At 40.4% G+C, this 22,347-nt stretch overlaps 1 protein-coding gene across 1 annotated transcript; it reads left to right on the top strand.

Annotated features, from left to right (window-relative positions):
- The first annotated feature begins 373 nt into the window (after positions 1 to 373).
- cc2d1b (coiled-coil and C2 domain containing 1B) lies at positions 374 to 22,045 on the top strand. The gene is made up of 26 exons (XM_085377918.1): positions 374 to 434; positions 720 to 846; positions 944 to 1,088; positions 5,316 to 5,416; positions 7,004 to 7,114; positions 7,625 to 7,768; positions 8,022 to 8,349; positions 8,887 to 9,005; positions 10,534 to 10,612; positions 11,867 to 11,944; positions 13,046 to 13,173; positions 13,853 to 13,925; positions 14,109 to 14,248; positions 14,326 to 14,455; positions 14,681 to 14,853; positions 16,791 to 16,916; positions 17,188 to 17,246; positions 17,361 to 17,477; positions 17,793 to 17,866; positions 18,124 to 18,182; positions 18,269 to 18,320; positions 18,635 to 18,734; positions 19,405 to 19,495; positions 19,625 to 19,747; positions 20,030 to 20,079; positions 20,626 to 22,045. The coding sequence occupies exons 2-25, from the start codon at positions 784 to 786 to the stop codon at positions 20,039 to 20,041; spliced, it is 2,625 nt and encodes an 874-aa protein (XP_085234044.1). The 5' UTR covers positions 374 to 434; positions 720 to 783; the 3' UTR covers positions 20,042 to 20,079; positions 20,626 to 22,045.
- Positions 22,046 to 22,347: the final 302 nt, after the last annotated feature.

Here is a 22,347-nt window from a genome sequence, read left to right as displayed (position 1 = left end):
AGTATGTCACTTGAAATATTTGTTGAATTTGAACATTTTGTTCTCTGTGTTTTCTCTTTTATCTGTTTTCTGTAGAAAAGCATTTTTAAGGATCTGCGTCACTATCATGTATTATGTTTGTTTGAAGTTAGTGTATTTATGTTTGCGTTACTACTTAGAGAAGTAAGCCAATACATTTATGAAAAACCTCGTTACCAAATGTTTTACACGCAGGAAAACCTGACTTACTCAATAAACGTGGCTTGTATTTTTGCTTCTTTAGTCAGTGGGGACATTCTCGTTGCCTGGCAGACATGACTCAGGGATTCAACTTTCAAGCAGCGCTAGGGTGCTCCCAGGCTTAGCGCATGCGCGTTCAAAGAAATCCATTATGTCAAAGCATAGAAATGAAACTGTTCCTCTGAAAACTACCTGATGAAGTTGTGAACGAACAGGTAAATGTAAACGGTCTTTTCGCGGTATGATAATCTCTCTGAAGCCCTCGCGGCAGATACAGAAGTAGTTTCCATCTTGTTTATAAATTAACTTTTAGACTTAAGAGCCGACAGACATGGTTGGCTAGCAGCTAGCTGGGCTAACGTCACCGTTGTTTGGCAGCTCGTTTTCGCAGCTTGTTCGGGAGCCACCTGACAACCGCTCACATGATTTCAACAACTACTGCAACCGACATTGATTACAACACCGACATATTTTCTTAAAGTGTACGTGTGTTCGTGTAGGTGAGGTTTGGACCACCGGGGTGTCTCCGAGGGGATATTTCTACAACAAGAAACCAAAACAAACATGTTTGGTAAGAAGAAGAGAGCACCGCAGCCCAAAGGCCAGGGCGCCGCTGCTGCCAAGCAGGTAACAACTCCAGTAAACATAAGGTTGCAAACAGGAGGTTTTCTCTTCAGAAATATGTCAGCGTGGAGACGTTTATCCCCTTACTTCCTGCTTTTAGATGGGTCTGTTTGTAGACCTGAACCCCGAGGAGATGATGATGGGCATGGACGGAAACCTGGACGATCCGGATTTGGAGGCGGAACTTGCTGCTATTACTGGAAAAAAGGCTGCTGCAGGAGGAAAAGCCAGGCAGAAGGGGAAAAGTAAGTGCAGTAGTTATAACTTAAAGTTCTGAAAACCCCACTTCCACACGCACCCTTCTACACATGTGGTAGGTACAGCTAACATTTGCTGTCATTTAAGCGCTGCACTCACAGTCTCAGGCTACATCCACACAAATGCAGTCACCATCCAGGTGTGTGTTTTAGCAGTTTCGAACATAACCTCCGAATTTACTAATTTTCCTTTAGACATGATTCGCAAGATCATGCAACTACACTTTATGTGTCAGTGTAAACAGGAAGCAGAGGGTTTGTTGGTTGGTAGAGATGCTTAATTATGGCTGTTATTGTGGTCAGTATTGAGATCACTCACAGCCTTTGTAATTTTGTATATTTAGTGAACTGATTTTAACAGTGGATTCCTTTGTACTCTGTAATGTTTTCTTACTACAACCCTCATTCATCCAGTCACACTCTGATGGATGTTCAGTGTCTTTCCAAAGGATAGCCACCAATCTACCAATTAGTTAAATCTAACTCCAGTGCCACAGCCATCCCAAATATTAAAAATAAATTACCTGAAAGCATGCTGCAGCCCAGCAGGAAGTGGGTTTTGAGCGGAAGCGGACATTGTTATTGCTAATATAATTTGATTATTTGTGCAGATTTGCTATGCAGGAAGACCATTAGGTACCAAAAGTATGATCGGAGATTTCTTTGCTTGGACCAGCAGTGTGTTGTCATATGGAGGCATTGCAAAGTGAATTCATTTTTGTGGCTTGTTAGACAGAATCAGGGAAGAAAGATATAGTAAAAGTTCCCTCTCTTGCCCACTGTCACACACACTGTCACCGGGTAATTTGTTGATACGTGTGTTTGTTTTTCATATTTCTTGTTCATATTTGATCTTTTACCCCTGATGGGACTCTTAATGAATGAATAAAGAATAAAGGTATAGCAGGAACGCAGTACTCAGAGATAAAATCAGAGTTTGTTGAAGAAAAACTGTCAGTGAGCATGTTAGGGGCACAGACTTTGTTAGTCTGGAAGCTCACTCAGCGTGTAAGTTAGCTCTCTTTTTGCAACAAAAACTCAAAGCTTCTAAAGTCGGGGTTTAGATCTCCTGAGTTGATGTCCCGAGTTGTCCTGAATATGGTCAACACCATAGATAGTGTAAAGATGAATGTAGGCCAAAAAAAAGCTACTCAGTAGTAACTATTCATAGAAGCCAAGACTGTTTTTTGTACCAGGCTATAAGCAAACTTTTTAATGCAGTAAATGTGAACATTTTAAGTAGAAATCTGGGGATTTACATGCCTCCAGAAACTGCAGTTTGTAGCACTTCAGCATCATTTTTTAGTTCTGGGCCCTATTTCAGGAAGCCGGTTTAGAAAACTCAGAGTGAAAAACGATACTCAGGGTTGAGTAACCCCGAACTGTCCAACTCGGAATATTCGGTTTCAGAAAGGCTGATAACAATTAGTTCAGTCAACGCGGAGTTGCTTTAACCCCAAGTTAAGCGCGCGCACGAGGATACATAAAGCCCTGATTAGTGGAGCACAGATTAAGCGAGTCACCATGGAGACGGAGGGAAAGAAGGCGTGGTCAATGTATTTTACAGCGCTTGAGGCCGAAATTCTGATGGCAGCATATGCCGATAACATGCAAATTCCGCGGAAAAAAGCAACACAGCCTCAGCTGCAAAAGAAAGGGAGCATGCATGGCAAAATATAGCCGACAGAGTCAATGCGTGAGTGTTAATTTAAACATTGATCTAGGGATTTCCACCCATTTAACACGTTATTTTATTATATTTTATTTTATTTTTTCTTTCATACATTTTATTTTGTGATGTGATTTGAGGGCAGGTGCAACCCAACAGGCCCCAAACGTTCCTGGCAGCAAGTAAAAATGATATATAAAAATATAGTCCAAACAGGTAAGGTGTAATTGTATTATGAGCCATAGTGCTTGGTCTGTTTGTCCTATATAAATCAATTGCAGTTAGAGGCTACATTAATTTTCTTTCTGTAAGCACTTATTGAAATTATCTGAGCACATTACAAGTACATATTTGCTTACTCTGTATGCTCAAATGTGACCCGTTATAGCCAACAGAAAAAAAGCGGAGGCCCGAAAAACAGGTGGGGGTCCTCCACCACCACCACTCACAGAGGCTGAGCAGTTGGCTTCCACATTTGTGATAATGTTGGCAGCATCACATATGATCTTCACAGTGCAGAGAACACAAATTAGCATCCATTACTATAATGAAATAATTTGTTAGTTTGAAATGCTACAGGGAACTATGTACCTGCACATTAATGCTGTGGAAAGACTTCCTGTTCACATAGTCTCCTTCATTTACTGAAGGAGCAATGATTGGAATGTGAGTGCCATCTATACAGCCAATCACGCCTGGGAACCGTGAGAATAAATGTAAAATTTAAGTAGTAGTTCAAGTATCACCACATCATGAATTAAGTTTCGTTCATCCTGATACCTGCAATTTTGTGGCATCCCTCTTTGATAAATCGTGTGGGTCTATGACCGGGGAACACCACAAACGAGTACAGGAGACGTTTCAGTGCAACTGTAACATTCCTGACTGCCCGACAGACGGTAGCCTTGGAAACGTGCTCAGCGTCACCAATATTATACAGAAAGCTCCCGTTTGCAAAAAACCGAAGTGCAATACAAATAATATGTACAGAACTGAGAGAATGTCCGCGATGTGTCACATGAGCAATATTAGGCCTGAGGATGTTATTCAAATAAATTATAGATTGTGCTGAAAAACGGTAACGTTCACACAGAAAATCATCAGGAAATGATAAAATGTCCGAACGCGCTCTAATCACTCTCTCCCGGCGGAGAGCTCTGCGGAGAATTTGGGCTTCAACATCTACTGGCTCTTCAAGGAAGGAGCACGCCATGTCTGACACTTCCTACAGTCAGGTTTCCGACAAAGAGGCGGAGAAAGTTAGGGTTAGTTGAAGCTAACCTGCTAGGGGGCAGGTTAGCTTCACGGAGTGTGTCGTCATAGTAACTCGCTCAGAATTAATCTAAACTCGCTTTGTGAAACCGAAAACCCAGAGTTTCCGTTAACCCAGGGTTTACTTACTCAGAGTTTGCACTAAACCGGCTTCCTGAAATAGGGCCCTGGAGGTTGCCACCTTAGCCACCACAAATGTGTATATAAATAATTTGACTTAGACCTCGTTAAGACAACACAAGTACTGTCCATAGTTGGGATGTGCTAGAAGTAGAATTTTAATTTAAGTTTGAGTTTTGACTTCCGACAATTATTAAAACCAGATACTTGAGATATAACAATTATTGTGCCACATTTTTATTTCCAACAATTAGTACATCCCTTTCCTCCATAAGTGTCTAACTTCACCTCCTTAACAGACTGCAGCAGGTTTAGTTCATCTAAATATAATTAATGGTAAAAGAAATAAAATGAAATATGTTTTTTTCTAAAGTTTAATGAATCAACCAGTTTTTTTCTCAAAGTCTGTGAGTAATTGTGTCACTCCTGATTTTATTAAATAATTAGGATTATACCGGAATTAAGCAGCTGTACTTCACAGTCCATAAAGTGCAAAAAAACAACAACACACCAGAGAGTGTATTCCCACTTGAAGATAGTGGTAGAAAGAAACAGACTATACCAGTGGGAGAGGATTGTTTATGTACAACAGTGAATTATTTAGCCTATCACAGCTAAATGTAAAAATATCAGCGAAACCACTGAAACAGTTTCAACAATCTTTGCTGTGCTCTCCCCGAACACGACCGAGTCTTTCACTTCTAAGTGTATTTTAGAGGTTTAAGTCAAGAGTGTGAACTCGATTTAACTTTAACAGCTGAATAGTACCTCATAAATGGTAAATGGCCTGTATTTGTATAGCACTTTTCTAGTCCCTAAGGACTCCAAAGCGCTTTACACAACCTGTCATTCACCCATTTACACACACATTCAGACACTGGTGATGGCAAGCTACATTGTAGCCACAGCTGCCCTGGGGCGCACTGACAGAGAAAAGATGATCTTCAAGTTTTAGGTTTATAAAACTTTTTTGTGAGAATGCTCTCTTTCATTTGGAGACTTTGACTGTTGGCTGAGTCTAGTGAATGTGTGATAATTATTCCCCGGACAATCACTCTTTGTGAATTCTTTGTTTTAGAAGATGTCATCCACACTGCATTGCTTCATTTGTTCTGCTTATAATGTGAATTCATGACATCTTGATTGTGTTGTAGGTCCCCTACCCATGGAAGATATCGCAAGAATGGCAGACGAGTGTATGAAGGACCTGGATGATGATGATGACGACAATGTAGAAGACGATGAAGACCTGTTGGTTAGTGTTTAAATAACCTGCTCTGTTTGATCCATTCCCAAACTTTAGGCAAGGCCAGCAAGCAATCAGAAATCTAGGCTGATGTGTTTATTTTATAACTTGGTATGTTTTCAGTGCACACCAGAGCTTTAAAACTGTAAACTGCATAGATTTAAAGATGAAAGGCTACTGAGTGCAGTGATAAAGTCCCATACATGGCAGAGACGTGGAAATGACTTTCCGGCCTAATCAAAGCGAGCTTGGATATTGTTGGTGATCAAAAGTCTACAAATACATTGACCAGTCTGGTTTAAGTTTTAGGTCACTTTATTCCATCCTTTCAGAATGATGTGGCTCACTAACCCAATAATCGTGCTTCGTGTTAGATTCCTTAGGAGTCATGGTTTCCAGTTTCTTGTAGCGGTGTTTTAACAAATGCACAATTACACCAACTGGCCACTTTCGCGGCTAAACCTGTTCCACCGCTCTTTAATACAAATATTTAATCAGCCAATCACATGCCTCAACTCAGTGCATTTAGGCATGTTGACATGGTCAGCAAAACTTGCTGAAGTTCAAGCATGAGCATCAGAATGAAGAAGAAAGGTGATTTAAGTGACTTTAGAAACTGCTCCATTGGGATTTTCCTCATGCAATCATCTCTGGGCTTTACAGAGAATGGTTTGAAAAAGAGAAACTCTCCAGCTAGTGGCAGTTCACTTTGGGGTCCTTAGTGTCCATGGTGCACTGCTTGAATGCCACAGCCTACCTAAATGTTGTTGCTGGTAATTTCTGACCGTCTTTATGACCACAGTGTAGCTTCTGATGGCTGCTTCCAGCAGGATATTATCCCCTATCACAAAAACTCAAATGAGCTCAAACTGGTTTCCTGAGTATGACAGCAAGTTCACTATTCTCAAATTGCCTCCACAGTCAGCGGATCCCATCCAATAGACCGCCTTTGGGTTGTGGCGGAAAGGGAGATTCACATGGATGTGCTTCCTGCATATCTACAGTAACTGTTCCATGCTGTCATCTCAGTATGGGCTGAGAATTTCTGAGGAATGTTTCCAGCACTTTGTTGAATCTAAGTAACTAAGAATTAAAGCATTTCTTCAGACAAAAGAGGGTCAACCTGGAACTAGGTGTACTTAATGAAGTGTCCGTTGAGTGTATAGTAGTCAGAAAGTGATCTGTAGCCAAAAAGATGACGTTCCTTTGGCAAATGTGTGCTTTTTCTAAGTCACTGCTCATCTTGTTAACCCTGAAAAACTGGAACAGAACAGCATTTTACTGATATTAACTCACAGTCACTATCAACTGACTCCATGAACTAAAACCAATAAAAACCAATAAATAAATTCACTCTGGCCTCTCTGTGCCCGTCAGTTTTATAGCTCACACAGTAATCATGGTGTTCTTAAGCTGTAAATTACAGTTGGTTTGTTTTTTTTATGTTCTGCACTTTCTGCTTCGCAGTATTTCCATTTATCAAACAACAGATGGGAAGCGTGACTCCCACTCGCTGCTTCTGAAATCCAGCTCTGTGTGTGCACAGAGAAAGCTTACTGTTGATCGGTTGCATTTTTTTTCTCCCCCCTCTATCAGGCAGAGCTACAGGAAGTGGTGGGTGAGGAGGAAGCTGAGGATGTTTCCTCCACATCCTCTGCCCCTGCTGAATCTTCTAAGGGTGAAACACCAGAGTCCCCAGCGGCACAGGTACAATACACGCTGCTTCTGCCAAACTTGAAACTGACACCATCAACATGTTTGTCAAATGGGAGATTTTTTTACCTGTTGCCAGTAACTGAAAAGAAAGGGAAAGGAAACATCCTACCTGTTGAGGTTTTATAAAACTTGATGCCTATTTTTTTTTAATATGAAATCAAAGATGTTTTAAACTTTTACACAAAAAACAGTTGTTCAACTGGCACGTGATCAGCTTCTGTTGACTAGATGCAGTTGAGGTAAATTATTTTCATTCCTTCTAGTAAGTCTGACTTCATTCCTGGTGATGAATTTCCTCACATCTGCATTTTAGTGTCTTTTAAAAACTTTGGATGCTTAACGTGCCTCGAATTTTAAGCATATGATTAAGGTTAAGATGTAGATGGACAGAAACTGAAAAATATGTTGTTTATGTCAACATGTTTTGCACAGTGAGTCATTTCTTCCTTTAACCAGATGTTTCCAGCTGCTTCTTAGGTTGTTTTGGTCTCACACTCGTAGGAGGAAGTAAAAGTCTCTGCGGCAGCCCCCGGCAGCCTCCAACACACCCTGGAGGAGAGGTTGGCAATGTACAAGACAGCCCTGCAGAACGCCAAGACAGCAGGGGAGTCCTCAAAAGCCAGGAGATATGATCGTGGTCTGAAGGTACGACATGCAGAGGGCATGAATTTACACCAAGCTGTTTGTTATGTCACAGTCAGAAGATGCAATTTTGGTTTGCATTTCTTAAAACACCTTATGTAAAAGATTTTCATCTCTTTCTTACTCCTGCCCATAAAACCTCTTGGTCATTGTTTACACTTGTGAGTCTTAAGTGATTAGATTTCTGCGATGAACCCTTTTTATTACACATGATGGCGTCTTTGTTGACTTTATGAATTTATGGTTTCTCTCACAGACGTTGGAGTCAATGTTGGGTGCTGTGAAAAAAGGAAGGCCTGTAAATGAGGCAGAGATCCCGCCGCCTGTTGCCATCGGAGCCCCGAGCGCTGCCCCGCGACCAGCTGTGCCTGCGAGGCCTGCTCCCCCTGTACCATCGCCACCTCAGCCCTCTCAGTCACGGGAGTCGGAGGCCACATCACCACAGTCACCTGCCGCGCCCGATGTCATCACACCCAGCAGCGAGGAGGAGCAATCGTCTTCTGCTGCTCTATCCACTCTGAGCAGCCTCCCATCTCCTCAGGAGCAAACCGATGAGGAAGCTGCTGACGTTTCACAATCAGATGGTCAGTTTCTCTTGAGTTGCACATTAGACCGTGTTTTTCTTTGCTCAGAATTGGCATGGAGACTACAGCTATAGGCATAATTGAGCTGCACAGTAAAAGCAATCTGTCTGTGTTAGAATATCTGTTACGCTTGACGCTGATTATCAAAACGAGTCAGATTAAACTGACCAGAGAACAGTGACAAGTAGATGTTTTTAATCTTCCAATCGATGAAGAAAACCCCGTCTTCATCAAAATTTATTATTATATTTTTATTATTTATGTATTATGTAAAGACCTCTCAACTCTTAAACAGGCTATATAAAGTGACCACCAACACATTTTAGGTTTAGATTATATTTTTTTCTGTATTTTAGCACGCTATGATGCATTTGATCATGTGTAGTAATGGTTTGCACACATTTGAGTTTGGATCGGAGGGAAGCTGATGACTGATATAGCTGAGGCGAATCTGTCGTCTTCTCCCTCCTCATTATTGCGATGAATGAGGCCTTTCACTGTGGGAATTGACATCTGATTTGTTCGGTGAACCCTCAGCCAACAAGGCCACCAAGAAGATGCTTTTGGAGAGACAGCAAGAGTACAAGATGGCAGCGCTGAGAGCCAAGAAGCAAGGAGACGTGGAGCAAGCTAAGCTTTACTTCAAGACCAGCAAGGTGAGTCAGAGACCAGCAGCTATGAGTGATGTGTTCAAAATGAAGTGACAGATAACCAGCAGACTGAATTGTGGTCTGACAGGTCTGTTGTAGATGGTTTAAAAACATTTTCAATGTGATGTTTTTATATTAAATCAGATAAAAGGATTTCAGACAGAAACATGTAGCCATTTGTCACGTCTTTGTAAGAAATTGTGTATTTTCTGGCCTTCAACAGTGTAATTCAAAACGGTGTTTCTGTTTCCTGTTTAGCGTGTTTGTGTCTGTGTGTATACACAGAATGAAGCCTTTTTCCGATGAGAAGTGCAGCAATGTTTCTGAGCAGAGGAAGTTTCTTCTGTAGGAATGTTGTAAAAGCTGCATTTTTGATAATAGATACCGTGTGTCTGTTTTCAACATGATGTCTCACAGGATTATTTTTAAGAAAAATCTAATACTTACCTTTACCAAGCAGGAATTGGTTCCTTTTTATTTTTTTCTGTTATTAACTTTTGGTGTCTATTTGGATCTGGGAACATTTTGAGATGGGGGAGCAAAACTGGAATTAAATTCTTCTCAAATAAATGTTTTTTTTCCTCAAAAAATATGAAGAATTTGATTAATTAATCCAGATATCTTTTTGAAATCAGAGCCTTCATGAGGCGCGTATCCTCACACTGCTCTTGTTCTCTTTGTTTTGCTCTTTAAACTTGTATCACCAGCTGTTTTTTTTGTTATCAGACATGATCAGATTAAATGATTTCAAGTGAACATAACTTTTCAAATCGATAGATATCATAGATGTACATGCTAAAAATCTTGGACCTTTCAAATTTTGGTGGCCTTGTACATTCGGTGACAACAAGGGAAAGCTCAGAGGTCAAGTTTACTGAAACTCTTTTGAAAGTCAGTTGATGTGTTTAAATAGACCTTTGAGAAATAACAGGCAGTGAAGTATAATCAAATTTGAGTCATCTAAAGTTTTCAGCCTTAAACAAACTGATGTCCACTAATGCTTGGTCATTTTATTATACAGTAATTATATTTTTCTGAACATTAGCTTTATTTCCTTCCTGATACACCCCTGGAGTATCTCAGAAAGTTCATTCTGTTTATCTGTACGCAGCATTTTCAGGGGAAGAAACATTTAATTTCTTTGATTACTGTGATGACTGATGAAATGTTTCTTCTCCCGAAAACACTGCATCCATACAAACTTTCTGGGATTGCCTCACCAGAATTATTGAGCATGCATCAAATCTTGTAGAGTTAACAAACACGGTAAAAAAAGAAAAAGCATTCTGTTATCCTCTGTACATTCATCGCTCGTGTCTGATTTGATTTCCAGTGCTGTAAGATTTAGAAAACATTTATTTGAATCTAGAGTTAAAATAGTAGCATAGTACTGCACGTTGTTATCCCCACACTGTGTTGCTGCACAGTCTGTTGGCAGGGTTTCTCTCTGAAGAATGTGAAACATGCCAAAAATGCGGATCCTCACAAAGACCATCATTATGTTTGACCTTTTTTTCTTTTAAATTTGATCCAGAGTTTCGATGCAGTGATCGAGGCGTTGGAAAAAGGACAGTCAGTGGATCTGAGTGGCCTTCCTTCACCTCCAGGACAGGGTGAGAAACACTAGCGTCAAATTTCAGTTTTGTTATGATGAACACACCAAGGAACTGGCACCAGTGGTTCAAGTACAGTAAAAGCAATCAGTCTGTGTTGTCTTAATTGGTTAGAAATCTGCTATCCTGTTACGTTAGGGTTAGGGTTATTATAGGCCATTGTTTATCTTATACTGGGCCTTCTGAGCCAGAACCTCAGTTATAACTCCTCTCCTTTTAAGCCAACTTTCTTCTCATTGGCTGCCCGTTGCAAACAGAAGGCCTGAACAGCAGATGGGCGGGGCTTGTTCAGCTGGGATGTTTTGGTGAGATTATTCAAAAATGTAACATCCAAGGCTAAACTGCATCTCCCTCTAAGCTTTATTTTCCACGTCAGTATGGTGAATATTTGTTTGGCACAGGCAGTAATAAACTTTTCTGTTTAGTACTTACCTTAAGTGTTTTGTGTCAGCATTACAAATGATTGAAAAAGTATCTTTTTCATCTGATATTCTGTGTGTGTGTGCTGTTGCAGGGGTTGTCATGTTTAATGTCCACATTAAACATGACAGAAAATGTAAATAATGAGGTCAGAGTATGCACAAATAATCAACCTGAGACAAAAGCTCAGACCTGACATTCAGTTTCAGTCATTTCTTTGGTGTACTGCTTCATAGGCCATCATCTACATGTTTACCATCACCAGGGGGCAATGTCAAAAATATGTGGAACAACTGGTCTGTGGAGTACTCATGCATGTGCTGTTTCTGGTCCTTCAACCAGCCAAAGGGGTAGAACCAAAGTTAAAATGTACTTTTCAAAACAATGAAAACCGTCTGCCATGGCCATCACCTGTGCTTGGCATGTCACTTTTTTGAACACTGATTGTTTTCTTTCACGTCTCCCCCTCCTGGTTAACTCTCCTGTCACTCCTTTTCCCGCAAAGGGATGACTCCAGACAAAAAATGCATCCTTTACTTTGTGTAGCTAAATACCTACACAAATGGGTAATAACACATTACCATGAATTCTAAGGGGTGTACACCTCTATGTACACCAGCACCATAGTTCAACTTTAAGCTATAACACACTAAACTGGGGTATGTATGTAGTCACATTAATTATGCATCTAAAATGCAGTAAACTACTAATAACAAAAGTCGTTTTTTAAAAAAGGACTTTATTCTAGAAACTCAATAGAGATCACACAGATCTTCCACAAACTTGTTTTCTGTTTGTTTCAGTTGAATTTGTGTTTTTGTGTTGAATGTCCAGGAGGAAGCTCCGCTCCGGTGGCTGCAGCTCCCGCTGGTCAAAGCACACAGCCGACCCCGCCGGCTGCAGCAGCTCCAGGTAGGAATCATTTTAACAGTCACGTAGTTCTGCTTTCAGCTTATTTCTCTTAAAATACAGCAAATTATATCAGAAGAAAACATGCTGTTTGTTTTGTGACAGCGTTGTATTAATTTACATAAAGATGAGTAGCAGGAAGTGACCCCAAACATGACAGCTCTGATAAACATTCAGCTGTTTGCATTAAAAAGTAAACATTCACAAAATGTCACATGGCTGATGAGATGAGATTTACAGTCCTTATAAGCACCCATGGTTCATTCATAGTGAAATCAATGAGCCTGTGTTGTGAAAAAATGTATAGTATATGTATGTATGAGTTATTAATTAACTGAACAAACATTATACGTGAATTGTGCTTTTAACAGGCACTTACTTGTACTTTTCAATATAGTAATTCAAAAGATGGAAAAACCACAAATATATGATTTGGAGGTGGTGGGGGACACTGGGTTGTCTGGTAAGGAGTAAAGCTCATATTGCTAGATATTTTTGAGTGGAAAGGCATCTCATAAGGGCAATTAGCCGCTGTGAGGGTGAAAATGGGGACAGCAACAGGTTGGGGTGACAGTTTACTTGGGCCTTTTGAACCTAGATGGTAGCCAGGAGCGCAGCAGAGAGCTGCAGCTGATAAACGAATGACACCAGGTCCCTCAGAGATATGGAGACAAAAGGAGCTGCAGCAGGTTTTGTAATGGTCCTTTGATCTGTCGACCAAAGGCTCTCTCTCTCTCCATCTTGGCTCAAGCTGAACTGAACTGTCATGAGTTTTTAGGAGGATGCAGATGCACCACTATAAAGGAAACAGGTGTGCCTAACTTGTAAAACAAGAGCTTTGTAGCAAAAAGGAGTGTGGAAAAGTAATTTTTTCTTCCAGATTATTATTATTATTTATTTATTTATTTATTTATTTTCATCATTGCTACGAATCAAAATAATAACTCTATTTTATATCTGATAATTTTTCCTGCACCAACCGAGAGACATTTGCATCTTTGACACGTCCATATTGCCTCTGTACTCAATCAGATAAAGCTACTGCCTCGTTCACGGGGTCGCTACAGTGGGTAGTTCTGGTTGATTTTTTTTTCTTTCTTTCAGCCCCTTCAGCTCCTAAAGATGTGCTGGAGGCTCTCGAGCAGAGACGAGCCAAGTACACGGAGGCGTCTGCACAGGCCAAGGCCAGCGGAGACGACCGCAAGGCCCGAATGCACGACCGTATTGCCAAGGTAACAGGAGAAACTTCTGAAGTCTGTCCTTACAGTCAGAGTGCTCTGTTACTAAAGCTTTGTCACATTCGTCCTCTCTGACATAGACACAGCGTTTTATTTTTCATGCAGTCTTGGGTCGTTTCCACACATGAACTGCACACTTTGAACAGAATCAGAACGGGATTTGTTCCACAATTATTCTTCTTCACATCGAGCACAGAGCAAGACTTGGATTACTTGAAGTATTGTTTGTTTGTAGATGAGGCGAATGCCTGAAAAGAAAGCACTGGAGGCAGCATACTAAGCTAATTAAGCTAAATACAAAGAGATTTATATGTGATCCAGCTGCGAAGGACATTTGTGTTCTTACGTGCTCCTCTGTCGGGTAAAAAGTTCTGGAAATGTTCAGGATTGTACTGGATGAGTGAAAACGGGCCCGCTCCAAAATGTGAGACAGACCATCCTCTTTCCCTTTTTTGTTGAAGCTTGGATTTGTTTGTGTCTAAGACTTTAAAATCTCGAATAATTATGTGGGTATGAGTAAATAAAACGAGGCAATAAATTAAAGTGACAGACATAATAATAATAATAAAAGCATAGTCTCCCAGCACTTAGCATCGGCAAACTTCTACGTTTACCCCCCGATGAGAGGATTGGCTCTGCTGCTAACATATTTTTAAACTCCTGCCTCCTGCAGCAATACCAGAGCGCCATCCGCGCTCACAAAGCAGGAAAAGCAGTCAACTTTGACGAGCTGCCGGTTCCCCCTGGTGAGATGCATGTTTTTTATTTTTCCAAGTGAAATTTAACTCTATAAAGCCCAATTATATTTATGTGCTCAGTTCTGTAGTGCAGGATTACTTTGTATACTTTTATTATTGCTGCAGCACAAATACATGAACATTTCTTTTTTCTGCTAAGCTGAAAAGGTCAGTGAACACCTTTTCTTACAGGCTTTCCTCCGATCCCTGGCCAGAAGGCAGTGGGAGCTGAGCAGGGGATTGTTGCTGCTCTGGAGGCAGCTAATAAGCTTGCCTCTAGTGATGCTGCTGAAGTTGCAGATGAGGAAGAGGATGAGGCAAAGGAAGAATTGGTAGGATCACAGAATTACAAGGTAATTAAATATTTGGTTCCTGTGGAAAAATTGACTGTAGTGTTTTGTCTGTGTAGGCAAAGCCTGCTGCTCCTGAAGAGCCAAAGAAGCCCACTTTAGACATTCCCACAGCAGGTCACGAACAGAAGAGGACTCCGTCAGCTTCACCTGACAGGACAACCATCGGAGAAGGACTCTCACAAACAGGTAAGACACAAGAGTTTAAGTCTGAAGGATATAAGACATCCTCTGAAAACCCAGAGACTCCTTTGGCTCCTGAGAAACTCTTTAACAGAACATCCTCTCAACTCGTACTGAAAAAGTTTTAGACGAGGTAGATGGAGAGAAGTACTGACTGACTGAAGAACCTAGGGGCTCATTACAGATCTATAAACTACTTCGCTTTGTGTCTGTTCTGTCTTCATTTTCCAGCTGTTCAGCAGCTGGAGTTCTTGGAGGGTCGAAAGAAGCAATACATGAAGGCTGCGCTGCAGGCGAAGCAGAAAAATGATATGGAGCAGGCAAAGATTTTTCTCCGCACCGCCAAGAGCTTCGAGCCCATGATCGAGGCGGCACGCAGCGGCAAAACTGTGGACATCAGCACGGTGAGCAGACAGTGGATCTACGCTTCATATTTGGATTAACCAAAACCTGCTTACAGTTAAAAATAGGCTTCATTCAGGTTGTAGATTACAAGGTCTGAGAACAGGTTCAGAAAAACCAAAAATTTTTTTCACGTGCACCTCTAGAACATTTTTAATGTTTGCTGGTTTTAAATCTGTCAGCAGAAGTCCTGTTGTCTGTCCTTCTGTGATAAGCGCTGCACCTGCTCCAGCGTGCCAAAACCAAGATCATTAGTTTGGTTCTCTGAACCAGCACAGAGTTAATTACTGCTCTTTAGAAGCTAGTCACAGAAAGTCCACTCAGTTTTTCTGTTTATTAAAAACTGAAATGTGGGCTGGAATCGTTCAACTGTGTTTTCATTTTGGAGCCGTATTTGGAGATGTTGCAGGGAGGCAAATTTGATAAAAAGGGCAGGTGGTCAGGAAATACTGCGTTGGCATCTGGTGATACTGTGCTGGCTTTCACCACAGTCCAGATGTTTCTGCCTAATACCCCCCCTTAGACACCGCAGGATGTTGCTTGTGTGGACAGTCTCACACTGGGGCACCATTCCTCAGTGCAAAACCTGATCAATGTTGATAAGTTGGAGAAAGAAATGAAGAGCATGTTTCCTGTCTTGCTCTTCATCTTCAGTGCTGCCTTTGCTATTAAAAAACCTGACTTCCAGGAAAAGATCTAAAAACGGCAGCTGTGATGAAAATGGTCCTTAGGTGCTCAGTAAGATCAGCCTGATTCAGATTATTTTTTGAGAAACACAATTTAAAGTTAGATAAAATGACTAAGTGAGAAAGTTAGTTCTGAATGTGCCTTGATGGAGTTACGTTGATGTTTGTTGTTGAAATTTCATTGTGTTTTATGTAAGAATTAGGTTGAAGCTGCAAAACACAAGACAACAATTTGTTTCTAAAAACTTGCATGTTATATGACAGGCTTTAGAAGGCTTTAGATATTTAAATCTGACTCCCAAAACAAGTTTTTGGCCAGTACAGTTAAATTATACGCACGCACAGGAGAGAAGAGGGTTATCAGCAGTTTGTTTAAATGATCCGATTTAAGATAAAATAAGAAATGTTATTTATCACTAAAGTTTGGAAAATTTGTCTGTGAAGGTTCTCAGTCATCCAGTTCATTGTAGACTAAGGAGCTTGGAAAGAAAAGCGTCTTGACATCTTTAAGTTTCCTTGAAGACGTTTCACCTCTCATCCGAGAAGCTTCTTCAGTTCTAAGAGCAACTGGTGGAGAGTCCGAGATTTTAAGCTTGGCTCGTGTGATTAGGTAGAGGATCAATAGGGGATCCATGACCCTCTTGGGGGACATTCCCATAGGGCTTAAAATCTGGGACTCTCCACCAGTTACTCTTAGAACTGAAGAAGCTTCTCGGATGAGAGGTGAAACGTCTTCAAGGAATTTAAAGAAGTCAAGACGCTTTTCTTTCCAAGTTCCTTTGGAAAATTTACTGTTACAGCAATTATAAACACAACTAATAACAAACTAAAGCAATAATAATAAAGTAAAACAGAAAAAAAATAGCTCAAGAGCTCAAATAAACAAAAATAAAGTAGGTCAATAAACAAATATATAAACCAAATAAAAAAACAAGGCTATCAAGTGATGCTAAACATGCTGTTTAAAAAAATATCTTAGTAAAATATAGAGAGAATAAAATAATTAATTTTATTTAAAAGATGGCCTACTAAATAAAATGTGGCAAAAAAACAAAACAAAGAAAGGAAATGTCGGGTGACATTAATGTGTCTCTGCACACATGTGGTGTAAAGTGTTATGAACAGTGTATGGTTGAAATTAAGCTGCTGAGATGAGACTATAGAGAAATCTCACCCACACTGATGTGTTGTGTTGAGTGTCTGCAACACAGGCTAAAAATGCTCTCTCTCTCTCTCTCTCTCTCTGCCTGCAGGTGCCGTCGCCTCCTGGTGACGAAGACGAAGACTTCATCCTGGTTCACCACAGCGACGTGCAGATCTCAGAGAAAGCCGAGGAAGTTTACACGCAGCTGGCCAAGATCCTGAAAGAGCAGCACGAGGTAAAACCGCAGCAGAGTCTTTATAAAAAGTTCTTTTTGAAATTTAACGGAATTAAAATTTTCTTCGGCCAAATTCTACAGATTATTTGTGATTTTAAATAAATGTGTTTATGCCTTTAAACTATTAACAAGATTTCCCCTCAGAAGAAACTTTTCAGCTCTCTGTTTGTTCATGAATAATTTCTGCTGCCAGAAACAGATTTTCTGCCTCTGATTTCTCCAAACTGTGACCCTCTGTGACCCTTTCTCCTGGCTTTCTTCCTTTATTTAGAAATGTTTAACTTACTCCGAGCAGTTCAAACACCTGGGAAACGTCACTGAAACAACAAAGTAAGCTTCCTCGTCACCTACAGAGATTTACATTTAAACTCTAAATTAATTGTTGAATGGTTGATGACATGAAACATGAAAAGGTTTTATTCCTTTTTTTCATGTTTTTTTTAGGTTTGAGAAAATGGCTGAAAGCTGTAAGAAGAGTATGGAAGTCTTGAAGTTGGCTCAGTCGAGGGGTCTGCCTCCTCCTAAACATCATTTCGAGGAGAAGTCATTTCGCATAGCCAAGTGGGAACATTTGCCATCAATTCTTTACTCCTGCTGAGTTATTCATTAGTTATAAAGTTAGCAAATAATCTGCTTTCATTTATTTTAATAGACGGTTCATATATTAAAGGGGCAGTAAATAATTTCATACATGCCTTCATCTTTTGCTTGCACTAAACAAATTTTAGAGAAAAGCAGTTTTCTATATGTTTCTAAAAGTGTATACAACATAATTTCACTGAGTGACTGGTGCAGTTTTCTTAGTGTTTACACTTGAAGCAGACACAATAAATCACTCAACTTTCTCCCTGCTTTTTTTCCTGTTGTTGTTTTCAGGATATTTCCAGAGCTGAGCAGCACTGACATGGTTGTTATTATCGTAAAAGGGATGAATCTTCCTGCTCCTAGCGGTAAAAATCTGCATTTATCAGTTTTTCCTGTTTTTTGTTTTCCCCCCCAAGGACGTGTTTATTCAGAATTTAAAAATATTCATATCAGCAATAAAACAGGAGGATGAACAGGGATAAACGGGGAATTCAACTCATAGAACAAACCAGTGATCTTGAATCAGTTACTCAGACTGATTTTCCATAAATCGAGTCGAAGGTCACACCTCAAAGTGGGTAAAACAAAAGTTTCATGCTTTTTGCTTTTCTTCCTCCTGCAGGAATCCAAGCAAACGATCTGGATGCTTACGTCAAGTTTGAGTTCCCCTATCCCAGCACGGTAAGAGCCTGAAAATCCGCCTTTTTAAAAATTAACACCAGTGAGTGTTTTTGCTTAAGTTTCATCTGCTGTTTTGCTGCCACCAGGAGCAGCCACAGAAACTCAAAACAGCTGTCATCAAGAACACTAACTCCCCAGGTGAGACATGACTCTTGCTTCAGGTGTGCTTTAGTTGTGGGATTTTCTTTTCTAGTTCCAGGGTGTATAAATGTTTCTTTTTCTTTTTTTTTTAAGGACACAAGCATTTTTGCTGTTCACAACAAACCGAGCCTTATTTTAGGTTCATTTTCATGCGAGATCATTTTGGTTTTAAAGTTGTGGTACTTTTTAAAAACTCTCTTAAGGAGTTGGGTAGACTTCCCTAATATTTCCATGTTGGCTTTATTTGTTGTCCTCTAAACTGCTTCATTTAGCTGAGCGATGTTGACTTTTTTGTTGTCTCTTTTTGTCAGAATACAACCAGAGTTTCAAGCTTCAAATCAGCCGCAACCATCGCGGCTTCAGGAGGGTGGTGACAGCTAAAGGCCTCAAGCTAGAGCTGCTGCACAAAGGGTGAGTCCCAGGAGCTGCTGGTCGGACAGCATGCGACACGTAGTGAGTATTTAAAATGTGCTGTGAGAACTTTTCGAGCAGCTGCTGGCTCTTTAGTCATTAGCATGTTACAACAATGGGACTTTGACACAAGAAGGGCTGTAATTGTACCTGTTTATTTCAGATAAATGTGAGAAATTAGTCAAATCAGTCGTGCTAGTGGGTGTTTACTGTGAGGGATTACTGGTGATGTTTCAATATGCTGCAAAAAAGAAGATCTGAAAGTGGGAACGCATAATAACCAGAATCTCTGATGGGAGTCTTCAGGTTTAGTTTCTTATCACAGTGTAATTATATAAATGTGTCAGCCGGCTCTGCTGGTGTTTGCTGTGTGGGCTTAAGATCAGGGTAGTTTTTAGAAGGAAGAAGTGCAGATTAACAGAGAGAATAAAAATGACACACATGCTGAATGAGCAGATGTTCAGAAACCAGATGATCCTACATGTTAAATGATGTCTTGTTTATTTTGGCATCACAGTTTTTCTATAGAGAGGTTTTCTATTTCAGTGGATGTTGAATGGGTTGCCAATGACTTGGTAGATGTTTAGAGGTTAAACCTTGATTTTTTTTATTTCACACACGCTGTCCTTAGCTGTGGCTCATCAGTGTAACCGTGTCTGTCGTCTCACAGCGGTTTCTTACGGAGCGACAAGCCGATCGGAACAGCCCTGCTGAAGCTGGACAAGCTGGAGTCACACAGTGAAATCAGGGAGATTGTCGAGGTGAATGACATTCAGTTTGAAAGGATAAGGAAATTGATCTGTGGTGTTTAAGTTAATTCGTTAAGACAGAAATCAGGAGGCCGTTTGTCTGAGAGGGTTAAGATGTGATCACGGTGTTTCGTGTGCCAGGTGATGGACGGACGGAAACCCACAGGGGGTCGCATTGAAGTGAAGGTCAGACTGCGGGAGCCTCTTAGCGGTCAGGACATGCAGACCAGCACGGAGCGCTGGCTGGTGATTGACCAGTCGCAGGTAACATATAAAGATATGAAAAAGCTCGGTAATTAGAATATGATCAACCCTCAATGACTTCAGCTTTACTTAGAATGGCTTTCTTTAATTTGCTTGCTTTTATAGTTTATTTGCCTTTTTTCTGCTTGTTTAGTTAATTTTACTAATTTGTTGTTAAGGGTTTTTTTTTGTTTTGTTCCATATTTTATAAAATTATGGACACACAAGGTTATGTTGGTAGCCAGGTGTGTGTGGTTTTGTAAAATGTTCTCAGAGCTTTACCTGTCCTTTCTTTTTTGGTAGGTTCTTGTTTAGATGTTACTGCAAGACTGAAGATGAAGTGCAAGAAGAAGGTAATTATACGGTTTACATTCACAATCATAGCTAGAAGATGAGCCTGCCATCACAATGTAGGTGAAGAGACTTTTTAGATGCTTTGATTTCTTTTGGTCACCTGTCCCAGATGGATGCCTTAAAATGTACAACACACTTTTTCAGGTTTGATCCAGTGAATTAGAAGGAAAAAGATCCAACATCCAGAGTACCAATGTTTCTCAGACATTAGGTTGTATAGTTTTGCTGCTGAAATTATGATATATCCTATAATATTGTTGCTCAATGCTACTAATGGGGGGGGAACAAAAAAAGCTAAATTGGCAACCCCTCAGCCTCAAAGTAGACACAGCCACTGGATCAGTCCCAGAATCCTACATTACATTGAATTATTGCGTTTACAAGATTTTCAGAACACTTGACCTCCAATCTTGACTTTGAGCTCAAGGTCACCAGGATTCAAACTCATCCAAGATTTTTAGGTTATGGCTAGAAAAGTTAATGTCTGCAGTGCATCTACGTTTAATTCCTCCTTGACTGATACTGGAGATGTCTTTGCCCTGCAGATGTAAGGAACTCAATCAAAAACACTCAGAGGGAGAAGAGGAGGAGATGATGAAGGTGGTTTGGGAAGTTCTGAAGACGGTCTGTTGTTCAGTTTGGACTCAGACCTACACGGGTCTTGTAGTATCTTTTGCACATTTGCACGACACACACGCTCCCCTTCACTCAGCAGGAGACACGGAGCTGCCTTATGGAGACGTGAACCTTGTGTCTGCCTCCACCGGAAGGCGATGAGGGCCTCTCTTTGAGATTGAAAAACACTCAGGCAAAGATCACAGCTGCCTAAACTGTTTCCTGATGTGTGGGTCCGGCATGGTGTCCTTTGCGAGTGACAAAGGGGACCGGTGTCGAGTTAAGCTGATCCTGCTGCCTGACGTAATTTTTAGTTAATATATCAAAGAATGTGTAAATAGTCCTTGTGGTATCTAGAACTGCACCTATGCACTAATACCAAAGTAATCACAGTTGCTGTAAAATCCTGCGTATTTGAAAGCCGCCTTTAGCTGCCAAATCTGTTACGATATATACATTTAAATTATATAATTACAGCCTGGGCTGTCGGGAGTTTTCAGTACATTTTCCGCTCAGTTACAGTCTGTTACAGACTTCGGTGTGAAAACGTCAGGCAGATATTGCAGTAGCCACCTCATGTTTATTTAACAGGAAAGTAAGCCAAGAAATCACCAGATTACACAAGGTACGATCGTTATTTTAGAGACCACACATTTCGCATGCGCTGCAAGTCCTCTAATTGTGGTCACTAAACTGCACACTCACCTGCCTGCCGTTTTAGGTGCATTTGACTTGTTTACACTGAATAGCACAAAAACTGGAGACGAATAATGTCACGTGTGAGGAGGAGAGTACACAGGATCATCTTTAAAAAGCATCGTGTAAAGGAACAGAAAGAAAGAAAGATTTAAATGTCAGGAAACTCTAAGCTTAGCCTAGCTTTGCATAAAACTGGAAGGGGGCTGCAAATTGAATCCTGTTTAAAAATACAACTACTAGTTTTTCAAGGTCACAGATGAACACATTTTATATTTATTTCTACCCACTCATTTTGTAGAAGGAGTTTAGGACCTTTAAAAAGACTCACCACTGGCCGTCTCAGTCATTATGCTCAGCTAACCTAACCTGAAGCAAAAGCAGCTCTAGTCTTCTGGTTTTATTCTTTTGACAGCATATGGGGGCCATTCTGGGTGGTTTTTCATAATCCACAGTTCACAATAATTCCTGAATAATTTATTTAGGTGTCGCCCACCAGTTGATTCTGTCTGAAACAAGCTGTTTTAGCTCCTCCCCCTTTATTAAGTCTGTTTCCTTCTGATTGGCTGCCCCTTGCATACACCAGCTTCAAGTTTCTGTGTTTTAGGTATACTGCCCTGATTATTTGAAAGTTTGGCTAGCATATATATAAAACAGGAAATAAAAGATAAAACACACTAGCTCCACTTTAAAGTTTGGAGTTCACAGGGAAAAATGTAATACATTTTGAAATTTTAAGGGGTGGAATTTTTTTTCACTTTAGTTTTCAAGATTATGTCAGTTTCTGTAACGTCATTGTTATTCAACAAACACCAATCGAATCACATATTTATGTACAGTGCGATGAGGTTAAACCAGCCTTGCAAAGTCGAGCAATGTTTCAAAGAGTAAGTCGGAAATTTGGCTCCATTGTTTATTTAAAATGGCCCTCATGTGCTGTCATAGAGTCTCAACAG

Source organism: Diplotaxodon limnothrissa, linkage group LG18, assembly GCF_057381915.1.
Source record: "Diplotaxodon limnothrissa isolate DT_005_m linkage group LG18, D_limnothrissa_male_GT1.1, whole genome shotgun sequence".
NCBI classification, from domain to species: domain Eukaryota; kingdom Metazoa; phylum Chordata; class Actinopteri; order Cichliformes; family Cichlidae; genus Diplotaxodon; species Diplotaxodon limnothrissa.
This window is presented reverse-complemented; position numbering and strand designations above follow the sequence as displayed.